General features: G+C 46.5%; 1 protein-coding gene across 1 annotated transcript in view; it reads right to left on the bottom strand.

Annotated features, from left to right (window-relative positions):
* The window catches only part of ntn1a (netrin 1a), a 66,851-nt gene that overhangs the window by 15,363 nt on the left and 37,488 nt on the right, over positions 1-14,000 (bottom strand). The window contains exons 3-4 of the mRNA XM_071532725.1: positions 4,883-5,032; positions 2,328-2,381 (exon numbers count right to left, since the gene is read on the bottom strand). Of these exons, the coding sequence (XP_071388826.1) occupies positions 2,328-2,381; positions 4,883-5,032 (204 nt within the window). The remainder of the gene's footprint in view (positions 1-2,327; positions 2,382-4,882; positions 5,033-14,000) is intronic.

Below are 14,000 nucleotides of genomic sequence, written 5' to 3'. Positions count from 1 at the left end.
TTCATTTTTAATTCCTTTGTTCTTAGTTATTATTGACTCATTTATTATTGATTAATACATAATATAATTGACTAATTTGTGTGTAATGTTTTTTTATGTATTGTCATTTTATGCTCTGTAAAGCATTTTGTAAATTGTGTTTCTAAAAGGCTGCTGTATAAATAAAGTGTATTATCATTATCATTATCATTATCATTACCATTAATATTATTATTGTTCATCTCTCTGTCTCTCTCTGTTGTTTACTATGCTATACTAACAGGGATGGGGGGGGTGTGCATGTACTGTAGGATGAGGAGGAAAATACTGTGGAGGCGATGCTCTGATAAGAACACACCACATCTGTTAGCAATCACACGTTGGGTGATATCATAGCTGCTCAAATAGCAGGCCGTCCAGAGGTGCGCTGGCTGCGCGACCCTCTGAGCAGAGCCAGTAATGTATGCATCCTCTGGGCCCGGAGCCTGGGTGGTCCAGCGGGACCCTCTGCTGCCCCTGGATCTGACATGACCAACGCAAGTGTGTCCGTCAAGGCGCTCCACCTTGCAATCTGCTTGATTTCAGCCTGTCCGGGCTGAATGGCTGAGCGGAGCCTTGCCCATTACACTGATGTGAGGGAATTCCCAGAAGTCTCCATTGTGATTAGATTACCTGCAGCTACGCGGTCCGAGGCATTACACAGTTTCCTCTAGGTTGTGTTTACATTGGTTCGATGACACGGTTTAATCAATGGGATTAGAAGAAGAGGCTTTTGAGCCTTCCTATAGGATGTAGCTACGGGCAAAAATGGAGGATTGAACTGGATGGAGAGGTCTTGGTATAGGTTTCTTACTAACACACATACATAACATCTGTAGAAGTGCTGTAAGATTCAAGTCTCCAATTTTTCGGGACTGAAACAATTGGATCTTTTCATCAACAAAAAAAGAAATACAATCATTTACTTTGTGCATTTACTCGAGGCGAACCCTCGCTCACTTGCCCAGAATTCCCTCAATGAGCTGAAGAAAAATTCCTGCACCCCAAAAAGTGGTTCCTTGACAAGGGGGCCACAGAGAAACTCCAGATATTCTCGCGCCGCACCACCCACAGTGTCACGTGAAGACAAAGCGTGAAACAGAGGGAGACGAAGGAGGTGGAGGAGAGAGAAAAAAAAAGAGATCGAAGGAGAAAAGAAAGAGGTGGAGGAGGTGCCGGGGGGGGGGGACCGGCGGTATCCTCGACTGCGCTGTCAATCGAAGCTGTCCGGGGAGCGTTGGGGACCTCCGAGGGTCCGGCAACAGCTGCGGGAGCCTCTCGCACGCTAGGCCTGCACACACACACACACACACACACACATATGCACGTACACATCCTCGGCCTCCCGTGGCCGCATGGGTGAGACAGAAGAAACTCGCTGTTAGATGACTCAACTTTTTCCACCGTGGGGCCAAAGGACAAAATATGGTGCTCGTTCCAGCAGGGTTCACACAGGTCAAGTCTGTTTACTGAGCATGTGTTGCATATGTTTCAGTTTTTTGCCCTTTAAATGTATAGCCTTCATGTCATAAGCTGCACACTTGTATTGGAATAAAGGGAAGAAATCATTTATTGATCAGATGCATGTCTAAAAAAATGCACAGGAGTGGATGTAAATAATCCTGATGCCATATCTTGTCCACAAAGATAGGACGGTAAAATCAGAGCTTCAATGTTTTGACGGTGCAGTGGCTTTCTGTGCAGACCACAAAGTATAATGTCAGACAGGAATAAGCACTGAATTGGAACAAGATCCGGTTCCCTCATTCCTTCAGTATCACAACCTACTGTCCCTCCCTCGCTTCACTGCATCAGGCAGGAAAGAGAGAAGGAAAGAGAGAGAGAGAGAGAGAGAGAGAGAGAGAGAGAGTTTGGGGAGATGAAAAATCAACAAATCAAATAAACTGCGAGGCCCGCGCGCCGTAGACCAGACCCACACCCCACTGCGCCGCAGTTAGACTGATTAATTGTGAAAGTGTGAGAGATTAAAGGAGGCCCATCCCAGGGTTGCCCCTAATTGATTTAATATTCATGAAGCCCTAATAAGGAGGAGGAAGGCAAGAGGGATCCAATTTATACTGTACTTTACACTTGTGGGGAAAATATTGGGGTGAGGGTGTGGAAGTGCTGCAAACTCCCAAATCCATGAATACATTCTTCCACAATATCCTCCTCGTCTTTTCCTCCAGGCGGGATGTGCATATTATTACACATTTATATAAGCATAGAAATGAATTCATACATTTTGCACGTTTGTAAGATATACAAATACACAAAATATTAGACGTACGACTCTCCACAAAACTCACCTGATGGTTCCTCTGTACTGCTGGCTGTGGTTGTAGGAGGTGAGACTGGAATCTCTGCTCCGAGGGAAAACATGACATAGACACAAAGCAACATCAGTTCCATTATATTGTACATATACAGTAAGTGTGTGAGTGTGTGTGCGCACGTGTGTGTGTAAATGTGTATATTTGATATGAAAGACAAAAGATAGAACAAGTCTAAGAAAGGAAAATATCTTAGCTCTGTTATTTATTATTATAATTTCTTTTTCAGCAGACAAGCCTTTAGTGTAAATCCGCGATTATTTCGGTACAAGATACCTCACTGCCAGAGACAACAGTGCCTTTCTTTCTCCCTGGCTCAGGTGGAAATATATCTGGGAGATTAGATCAACAGGGCGATGCAATCTTTTGCACGATCTGGGGGTAAAGGTGTGAAATATGTAACTGTTATCTATCTCTCTTTTCGCCCTCCTCAACCTGCCGCTGTGGAAAAGCCACAACGGGGGCGTGTCGGCGGTTTTGATGTCCCAAGACTTGATTCTCTCAGCCCTCCTTCGTACTCGGGTCGTACTCGCAAGCGGGTAGGAAGCTGACACTCAGGGAAACCATGCATGAAGGGAGCTCCTCTTATCTCCAAAGGAGCAGGATGGCAACAGAAAAATATAAAACACAGATAATGCATTTTTGTTATGGTGGGCAAGGGGAGGGGGGGGGGGGGCCCGTCAAAAAAAGTTTTGTGCAGAGTGGCAAGGGGGTAAAGCAAGTACGAAACTACAAAGATGGATCAAAGACACAGATACAAAGAGGTGGACGGTGGTGGTTTTAGTTGTGCGTAGAATGAGAGTTTGTGTATTAAGGAAGAAAGAAAGAATCAAGTCTTTTGATCAAAAATTATTCGGGATTAAAGAGTAACTAGGGTACTGAACTGGCCATCTGCTATTGGCTGATCTTTTGGTGCCAGGTGATGGTACCAAAGATCTACTATAGAGTACAACAGGTAGTGACATCACCTGGCAACAAAAACCAGCCAATAGCAGATGGCCACTTCAGCACCCTTCTTTTCATGATTTGGTGTCAGGCTCCACCACAGATTTGACTTTGGGGTTTAGTTACTCTTTAAGCAAGCCTCCTCTTCCTACTTTTTGAACATACAGAATATGTATGTACATTATACACCATAAATCAAAATCTTTCCCGGGTGTAATCATACACACACACACACACACCCGTTGTTGATTTGTGGACATAATGAGCCCTTTTCCCATGAAGAATCGGTCTATACGATGACAAGGAAAACAATGGCTGCCAAAACAATGGCGCCTGAAGCCCAGGGGTCCCTCCGCTGATGCCATTGTGGACTGAACCCACCCATCTTCCGTCAGTGCTCGCCCGCCACGCGTGCCAGTTCAAATAATGCGCCTGTTTCTCATAATTGACTCATGTGGATTTATGGCTCACAGCGCTGGAAGGTATACATGAAGTCAGAGATATAATATGACTCGCTGTTAAAATGAAACTTGGCAAGCGCTATCGGTACATCTAATGGAGGGGCTGTTAAAAATGAAACTAGATTACTTGGCGATTATCAGAGAAGCTACAGGGACTTTGTTTCCGTCTCGCAGGGACCGCCGCGTGTTTGACACCTCAGCGCTTAGGTGACCTTCCCAGGAAAATCAAAGATATCCAATATCCATTAACTTTATTTAATTCATCCCTTTGTTGGACCTCGGCCAAGCATATCCCCCATAAAGATTTATTCCTCGTAAGTGTTTAATCCCTGGTACCTAATTATATCGACAAAAGCGCTGCTTAAGATGCGCTTTTTTGAGAATGAGACAAAAGAGCCAATTAAAAAATCCAGGAATTGTGGTTGCGCAATACAAGAGTGGCGTTAGCCGTGGGGCTATGATTCAGAAACACCGGCCTTCCCCTAGGCTACGCTATATTCTTTCATCATTTTGACTTTAACACCACGGCACACCTTGGCTTCAAAAAATGGCGAGCGGGTGCTGAGAACTCGGCGCCCGGGGGCCTCGAAAGCAAGACAGATTTCGTATTTCTTCGCACTGTGCACGCCTAATCTTCGTGCGCTTTTATCTGGGAGACTTTAGGGCTTGGAGTCGCTGGTGCTAACAGCTCTGGGTCTTTACTCAGATTTATGGAGACCCGACGAGCAGGCGAGGCTGCGCCGCCGTAACCTGGGGGTTCGCTTTAATGGCGTGTTTATTTAAGCCAGCAGATTTACTGGTCAGAGCACCGACAGTCGGACACTAAGCGCTTGTCTGAGGAAAAGCAATGGAGGAGAAAACCAATGTGAGTGTCTGCTGTTACAGTGTATGTTTGTGTTGGTTGGTTACTCCCTCTACAGTGGCATTTGAAAATGATAGGCTTGACTGCGTGTGTGTGGTTTTTGTGCATGTGTGTGTCACCATAGATCGCCCCGATGCAGTTTCTGGTGTCTCCCTCCCTTCTGCGTGTGTGTTACAGACCTGAGCCCGGGCCGTACGTCCCTACAGCGAGGCATCAGATGGGCAGATATAATAGATCATATGGTAAAGACTCATTCCACGTACTTATGCAGGGGGCAATGGGCGAGCGGCTCTGCTGGTAGCCTTTAGCGCAGCGGTTGCACGTGATACCAGTCACGCCGTCTTTACAGGGACATTGGCCCGTGGTTTGGTTACAGGTTTTGCCAGCAGCGCCCACGGGATGGCAATCACATGCTGTGAGGAAACAGAGGAAGAAAGAGAGGCACAGTGAGTGGTCGCACACGCACACACACACGTGGGGAGATACACACACACACACATAGATACACATAGAGAGTGCAGGTGGGTACACAACAGCAACAACAGCAGTGGTGGCAACGCTAACAGAGTGTTGGGGGGGGGGGGGCGTGCACAGAGAGAGACAGGACTTACTCGTTGCAGCTCGTGTTGCGGCGAGCGTGCTGTCCCGACTGAAAGAGCAACCGACACATCAAACTCTCCTCAGTGTGTAGACATTTCTTGACACTCTGGTATTATTCGCTAATTAGCTCATTAACATACACCCATCACAGCTGCCATAATTAACAGCTACCATGACATCAGCTTCTTCATACATCCCAAAAGTGGATGTGTTTGTGTGCGTTTTGGGTGTACGCCTTGGGGTCCGTGTGTGTGTGTGTGTGTGTGTGTGTGTGTAGGCTGTGTGCCTGCATGTCGCATGTGTGAGGGGAAAAGAGCAGGGATCGAGCGTGTTTACCAAATGATCAAATAATGAAGGATAATCCTAATTGTCTGTTTCTGATTAATGCGGGGCTTTGAGCGCCGGCCCAAAACGTCTGTCACACTTCCTCCCCGGACTGGGGGGTCTATCGAACACACATGCCCCAGGAATGTAATCATTTTCCAATTGCCTGCTCCGATCCAGGCCCTTCATGTGTCTCAAACCCAAACCCCTGTCAGGTTTGAAATCAGCACTGAATAATAGATGTCTGCGACTTGTTCCTTTTCATCTATTTTTGTGCATAAATAGTTATTGGCGACAAAGAGAGGTGGCGGAATTAATCGTATGCCGCGCAGTACGTACGGTAAAGCCTGCTGGTCTGATCCAGAACAGAACCTTCTTGCTCATCTATCACCCTTTCCCCCTCTTCACCCCAGTCTTCAAAGCCGAATAAGGCTGTTTCTCGCAAAACTATCACCACTGTATCCCTCAAGTCGTACGTGTTTGTGTTCTCTGGTTCTTTCCTATGGAAAGCCAATGATGCTGACTCTCAGCCTCGGGGTGCAGGGCCCGCTCTGCTCATTCGCTGCCCCTCCCTACCTGTTTTTTGTCACTTGTCACTCTGACAGCCTTCAAAGGCGAAGCTGAATTAATGTACTTTGTGGTTTGTGGGGGTATTTAGTGGTTAGGCCTGTTGTTTCTGACCACGCTGGGAATGCCTTGTTAAGGTTTCTTCTGCCTACAGAACAGAATTACCGCATTAAAATGGAGGCTATTCACTTCTTCCCATAGAAATAAAAATAGTTTTGAATATATATTAGTGTGCAAGGCCAAACTAGTGATACCTAAACACATTTCAACCAATAGTTATGCATATTTAGTCTAACCTTGTTGAATTCTGATGGATCAACACATGATCAGGAGCAACCACAGATATCGATATATGTATATGTCTAATGAATTTAAAAGAATGGTGTAGTGATACCTATCTGACTGCAAGGCATAGATGTTTGCCCATGAGAATTCCACTTGTTTAGCTTTGAAAAAAAAAAGCTGAACTGTCAGTTTAAATGTGTAACGTGTTCGATATCTTCAGTTTGACCCGGTGCACTGATACGCTTGTTATTCAATCTTGGAGTCGCTCTGTGTGAGAGACGAGCTCTCTCTGGGAGATCCGCATTACAGCTGGCCTCAGGGAAAAGACTGCTGGAAAGTGGTAATGTAATAGGGAATCTGTTCTCTTTGTGCTCTGCCTCGGACTCTTAAAAGCGACCTATCTGTTGTCCTGGGAGATATTTTGACAAGTGGAGCGCTACAAGACGACTCTTGGTGAAGCCTGTGCTTTTGTAGGAGGCGCTTCAGCAGATTCTCTGTCTCCCCCTCCCTTTTATCTCTATTGCCTGTTTCCTGTGATTCAGCTTCTGTTGCAGCTCTTATCTCAATCTGGCGACAAACTGGTGTGTGTGTGTGTGTTTTGTCTGTGTGTGTGTGTGCTTGTGCCATTCTCCCCTCTTATCACACCGCCTACTTTAAAGTGTGTGTACCGATTAGGACTTTATCAGACCAATCTGTCACCGCTTTCATTGCCCAGTTGTGTCTAGCTCTTAAGGGAGGGAGAGCGCACACACACACACACACACATCCTTTGGCGCACACACACACACACACACACACACGCATGGCCTCAGGACGCCCAATAAACGGCGTGGAGGCCAATCCGGCACGTCTCCGGGCCTGTAAATTTAGGAGCTTGTCAGCGGAGTTTGAGGCGCAGGAGGGCAAAGTGCGCCTCTGGTCGGAGCTTCAGAGAGCTCCGCTTGGATGTTTAAGAGCGTCTGCCCGGTAACTGCAGCCCAGAGCCTCGAGCCTGCCAGTAAATCAAGGTGCACGGCACATGGTCTACAGGTGGGAACCGCTCTCCCCCTCTCTCTCTCTCTCTCGCTCACTCTCTCCTCCTCCACATTTGGTCCTCCTCAGCGACTGGCCCGGGCTGACAAACCGACTGACTCTCTGTCTGCTCGCGTGACAAATTGGCCGACTTGCCGGGCTGGATGACCCGCCTGTCGGCTGCGGGACCGGCTTACCGACCGGCTGTCTTGCTGGCTGGCTGGCTGGCTGACTCGCGGAGGGGTGCGAGCGAGAGTGTTCTGGTTTAAGTGTGCGTCCACTTAGCGGTTAAGTGGCTGCGCGCTCTCCTCCAGATGGCTCGCGGAGATACGTGGGGGGGGGGGCGGGGGGGGGGGACAAGAGAGCGAAAGGCCTCCTCTTCCGGTCCCCATTCAGCAACACTTGAGAAAACCCAGAGAGCCCTCTTGGATGAGAAGCGTAGGTGTGCGAGGAAGCCGGTTTTATTACGAGCCGAGGGAACCTGTGTTTTTTTGGGGTTTTTTTTTTTTTGAGTTCAGCATCTGCAGGTGAGGGATTAGCCCCCGTATAGCTGTCACTTTTTGTATACGAAGCCCGAGCTCCTAACGTTAAGAGGAGGTCTTGGCGCGGTGGAGTCGCACATAAAAGAATGAAAAATGCTCTCGGTTAATGGGGAGAGTGGGAAGGCATTTTTCAAAAGGCGGGCGGGCGGTCGGGCCGGTCGGCTTCGGCGGGCTTCGTAGGAGGCTGAGTATTGCACAATGTGAGAATTTTTGAACTCTGCCAATCGTTTTACCATAAAGCCTGGCGTTTGAAGTTCTGAACTCCTCTCCCCCCCCCCTCACCCGCGCCCCGTTTGGTTTGTGCATCCTGTGCCAATAAGAATAATTTGTTGGCCCTGGAGACGGCCCAAGCTAGCCGAGTCTGTGTTCTATTATAATTAGGTCTCTGCTCCTCCGCAAATATCTGTGGAGAGCAGAGAGAGAGAGATAGGGGTTATGGGGTTGTTGCACTATACATACTGTAAACAGCTCCTCTAAATGACGTGTTTATCTAATAGAGAGGGAGTGCCTCGCCGGTTGTGTAGTTCTGTGTTTTATTGATCAAAATAATAAGCTTGCGTCGATGCATTTTAGGCCGCGGAGAGCTTTACATCTTGGCCATAAGCTGAGAGACTTTGCAACTGATGTTTGACGCACAAGGCGGTGCGTGTGTGTTATTCTAATTGAAAACACGCCGGTATCAGCGCGGCCCCTCTGGAAATCCAAAAAAAAAAAAAAAAAAAAGAAGTGAAGTCATGAAAAACAATATTTCTCAAATCCCTAGCAGAAAACATTTTATATGCGCTCGATAAAAAAAATAAAAAAAAATCCCTACTGTGTCGATGGAAGACATATGCCGAGGAGAGGGGGGGAGGGGTTTTTTTTTAGCATGTTATTCTAATTGAAACAGACCGTCCCTCAATCAAAGCCTAATTTCCCTCCGTATGCAAAATATGTTCCTCATGATCCCGCTGACCGATGTAATTATGCGTCGGTTGATGTTCGGATCTGAATGTGAGGGACTGAAAGCAATTCATCAGCCGCAGGACCGATGCCAACCTGCTCAAGCTTGACTCTATTAGGCCTCTCGATGGCCTTCTGAGGAGAGGGAGTAATCAAAAGCAGGGATCATTATTTGGTGGAGAGCTCTTATGTAGTTATCATTGTCAGCCGATATAGACTTCAAATGGAGACGGGGACTTGAGGAAATCACTGCGATATCAAGGGCGGCGGATAGGGATATCAGTGCAGACAGCTGATTAAACGCTTTATCTGGGGCTATCACTGCAGAATCACGTTTGTTATCTGTCAGAAGGATTCGAAGACCACCCAGAGAGCTCCATCTGTCGGTCTTTTAACCCTCACTATCGCCTGCTTAAGATCATGCACTTCTCTATCAAGCTTAGTGGGTTTTACTCGGTGGCTTCGGTTTTACCCGTGAAAGAGTTAAAACACTCGATGAGGGGTGAAGCTATAAATTTTGCCGGTGTAAATCTAGCCACCGGGCACAGCTCGTAACGGCCTCCTATGGAAATGAGCTGCTATTGGGGAGGATTGTATTTTGCGTATAAAAGCAAACTCCGCGCTCCTCGGCCCCCGGCGCTCGGTCCCTTCCAAGAGCCACACAGGGGCGAAAAAAGGGTTCTCTTCGAGTTCGATAAATAACCGGCCCTCTTAATTGCCGTACGCAGACAGAAATTAGTTCCGCGGTTTGGGTTTCATTGAATTATCTTGAGTTATGATGTGGTAAACCTGGGAGAATTTGGCAGGGGGAAGCCTTTGACGGCACATAAAGGTGTTTGACATAGGGAAAGGCCTGTGTGTGGTAACTTTATTAACTTCATTGACAGAGGAAGAGAGAGAGAGAGAGCGCTCTGTAACACAACGACACAGTCATATCTTTAACTCCTTCACCGGTAAGGTTCCAAATATAGTTTGCGAAAATGTTTGAATTGGCAAAAGAGAGCGGTTCATGCGTTGTATCATTTGTCAGCTTGGGGTAATTACCACAGATTCTTTATTGTAAGTCTGTTTTGATGTAATAGAATAGCACAGTAGAACTTGGACCGTGTTTGCTTATAATTACACAGGCATAGGGAGGTGGGGAGGGGAGGGGAGGGGGGGCGTAAACTCTGGCAAATTTCATGGATTAAATTGAACAAAAAACGCTTGGGTAAACTGACAATTTTATAAATGATGATGAAATCTGTTTATACTTCGGTGAGAGGCAGCAGCGAATGTGAAGGAGTCGAGGAGAATTAAGTCTCTAGTGTGGGTGAGACGACTTGGTGTTTCCTCATTCAGGGACCCTGATGTAATGAGTCTGTGACGTGCAGTGTCCCGGGACACAAGGCTATACACTCCTGCTATGAGCCTGTGGGACTACCATCATCTCTGTTATATTTATATATAGTATGGAGTATTATTATAGATCAGGTAAATTGCCTTGAGTGTCTGTTCCACATAATTGACTGCTGTATTTTTCCTGAAATGAGTGCATGACCTCGAGTGTGCATGTGAACGTGGGTGTTGACATGAATTAATGTGGATGACAATAATGATGATGAAGATAACAACACTGGGAGTGACCTTCATGAACGTTATGGTAATGTTTTCACAGTGTTAAGAAACACTACCACAACAAGAATAGTGACTCACAAAAGAAACATATATATTTTACATTTCTTATATCACTGAAACACAGACAGAACCCATATATTTTGGTCAAAAGTGACACAATGTTGCATGTACACATAGAGCATCACAGCTGCTCTTAGGAGTCGGTTTTCCTTAGGAAGAGCAGAAGCACCAGGCAGAGTCAGAAAAAGATTAGAAAACCAGCCAAGAAAGAGAGAGAGAGAGAGAGAGTAAATCCATGCATAGAAGACACTGAGAGGAAGATGAAGGAGGCAGAGTTCCTGTCGGGTTCCACATCAGTAGCACTGGTTATCAAAAGCTTTACACACACATAAATTACAGAGCCAGCCCCGCAGGTCCAGATGCACATGTACTATACATGTTGAGTCTACTGAAGATGCCAGAGGTCCATACCTGGTGCATTTTTCACAGCGTTCCACTCGCCGTTTCTGACCTAATCAAATTCATTAGTCATGTATCCTGTACGTTTCCTAACATTAAATTAGTCATGATCTTCGTATGAAAACAAACTTCCACGTCGACTTCAGTGGAAACTGGATGTGTTACTGCAGGCGGGCTGTGCTCTAGTTAGGTTACGAGCGCTTTATCATGACACAAACCCAGGTTTTCACTACAGAATGCAGGGAACTACAGCAAAAACATAGATAACTTAATAGATTCCTTCTCTTTTGGTGACCCAAATGCTGCCTGCGTGCCTCCAAGGTCTCTGACTTCAGTGGCCAACGCGCTGAGAGGAGCAGGCCTTCATTAGCCCTCTACGGAAGGCAAAAAAAAATGTTTTAATAAAATACGGTCTAGTCATCTGGGATGTTCCGGATTAATCATTCCTCTGCTGATTATATGTGAAGGTCTCCGAGGGGCAAAAGTAAGAACCTAAGGTCTGGCGTAGCCTTAGAATATGCGTAAGGCTTTAGAGAAAATTGTGGAATGGTAATAAATAATACAATCAGCGGCTAATTCAAATGACGATTCTGTTATTTTTCCAGACATGAATATGAAAATGGGCTTAAAATTTACCTCCATTTGTATAAAGAACAACTGCTTTTCGCTGCGTCTCAGCACAGATCAACACAAACCTCCCTCATTAGGAGCAGCTGCTATGTTTATCTGCTCTACATTAGAAAAATGATTTTGCGTACTGTATATTGTGTACTGTGTCTTTTATCTACAAGGACAAGTAAACAAACACTGCGATAAAATGCACGGCAGGACCTCGAGGCATCTGACTCCCCCCGTTACGAGAAACAAACCCCCATGGAAGTGAGTTATGGGATGCTGAAAGAATCAAGTCTTGGACACATGAGAAGGGATGTAAAAAAAAAAAAAGAGAGTTAAATCCCCCCGCTATTCGCCGGGCCTGCTAGACGTAGCGGGGGATAGGGGTTAATGATACAGGACGTCCCCCGTGATGATGAATGCCTGTTTGCATTCCTGGCCCCCGGACAGGAGAACGGGCCCCCGGAGCCACGGAAGGTGTTAATGTCAGTTTGGGAATATCGCTCATGGTAGCGGATGGAGGAGGGAATAACCGGGTGTGAGTCGGTCAGGTGTTTGTTATGAGGTTTGCGGCCATGCGGAGAATGAAACGTGCTTGGTGTGGTTGTTGGATGGCAGCGATTTGATGAGACTAAAACACAAGCTTCACATGTTTTTGCATATCATCGTTCTGCAAGATTGTGAAATGAATACACTGAACGGGGAAAAGGAGCAACTTAAAGATCATTGAAAATACCATTGAGGACACAGATATTTTAAATCAATAATTAGAAACAAAACACCTTCACAAATTACTGATCGACAACGCTCGTCTCCTCTGAGCTGACATGGGATTCCTCCGCAGATGTTTTACCTCTCACACATGCCTTCTGTCACAGTGACTGATTGGTCAGTTTATTTATTTACTTCCCGGTGAATGATGTGGGGTGGGGGGGGGTGGGGGGGACGCAAGCTTAAACTGTCAGCGAGCGGCTAATATTTCCTCATGGACTGCCCTTGGAAGTCAGCGCTCGGAAACCCCGAGCAGGTATGCATGTATTTCTGTGTTCTGTGTGTGTGTGTGTGTGTGTGTGTGTGTATGGTGTGTGTGTGTGTGTGTGTGTATAGTGTGTGTGTATGGTGTGTGTGTGTGTGTGTGTGTGTGTGTGTGTGTGTGTGTGTGTGCCTATACAAAGCAAGTCTCGAGGTGTCTCTGGGCTTGTTTGCACAGGGATTCGGCTCCTGTTATCTTTCCCTCTAGCTATAGGAGAGGTGAGAAAACATAGCCTCTCTCTTTTCAATCACCCCCCCCCCCTCCCCCTTCTCTTCTCTCTCTCTCTCTCTCTCTCTTTCTCTCTCCCTCTCTCTCTTTCTTTGACCCTTATTAGCTGCGGTGAGGGCTGATGGCATGCTATTCATCCCGGCGGTGAGGAGCGAGCACACCTGCGCAGGGGTGTGTTCCTCTTGTCCTCCTCCTCTTTCCTTCTTCTTCCTCTCCGCCTCTCTCTTCTTCTCTCGCTTCCCTACCCCATCGTCCCTCCCCGCCATCTTTCACTCGCTCCCAACCCCCTTGCCCTCGCTCCATCACTCCCTATTTCTCCCTCGTTCTGTCCCATCCAGAAAACAACCACCAATAGGAACAAAAATCTATCATATTTTCAGGAAAGTGTGTTAATTAATGCTTTTTTCCCCCCTATCCTCCTATAACTTACATCAATTTCATGCTACTTACCATGATTTATACTATGAATTAACATCATAAAGATATATGTCAGGCTAAAAACTCCACTACCTCTCTGTTTCTCCTAACCTGTCTTCATCTTTAACCTTCTTCTTATCCCTCTCTCTCTTCTCTAACCTCTCCTTTCTCTCTCTCTCTCCATCCTACAGCCCTTCCACCAATCCTCCTCACTCTCCTTCGTCTCTCTGACCTGCACTGGGGATCACTTCGCACCTCAGGTCTGTTTGTTTTGCTTGTCCTGTCAGCTCCACCCCTCAACCCCCCCGCACCCCCCCCACCCCCCTCCATGAAGCCAAATAACTCAGTGTCAATGGAAACACCCACCCCAACCCGCCCATACCACCCCGACCTCCACAGTCCCAGCAGACCCCCAACTCATCTCCGCTGACAGAGGGAGATGAGGGCGAGACGGGCTCTGGAATGTAAAGACTGCTGGGCTTTTTCCTTTTTTTTTTTTTTTTTTTTCCTCTCAGCTTCCTGTAATTCATCTCAAACTCTTTAATGGGAGACCTGAGAAATCTCAATGGTGGCCGGTATGGAGTATGTGCATGATTCTATATCTATGTTTCTATATTCCCTCATGAGAAAAAGAGATAAAATTGAGCAGTGTGGTATTTAAATGTTATCTTAAGTCATATTCATATACCACCAAGAACTTATTGTGTGTTTACATACCAATACAAATGAAGGGCTTCAGTG

Source organism: Centroberyx affinis, unplaced genomic scaffold, assembly GCF_046629955.1.
Source record: "Centroberyx affinis isolate AG114_WGS23_722 - 3 ecotype Tasmania unplaced genomic scaffold, CSIRO-AGI_Caff_v1 ptg002237l_1, whole genome shotgun sequence".
Taxonomy (NCBI): Eukaryota; Metazoa; Chordata; class Actinopteri; order Beryciformes; family Berycidae; genus Centroberyx; species Centroberyx affinis.
The sequence above is the reverse complement of the archived record's forward strand: the minus strand, read 5'-3'. Positions and strand labels throughout refer to the sequence as shown.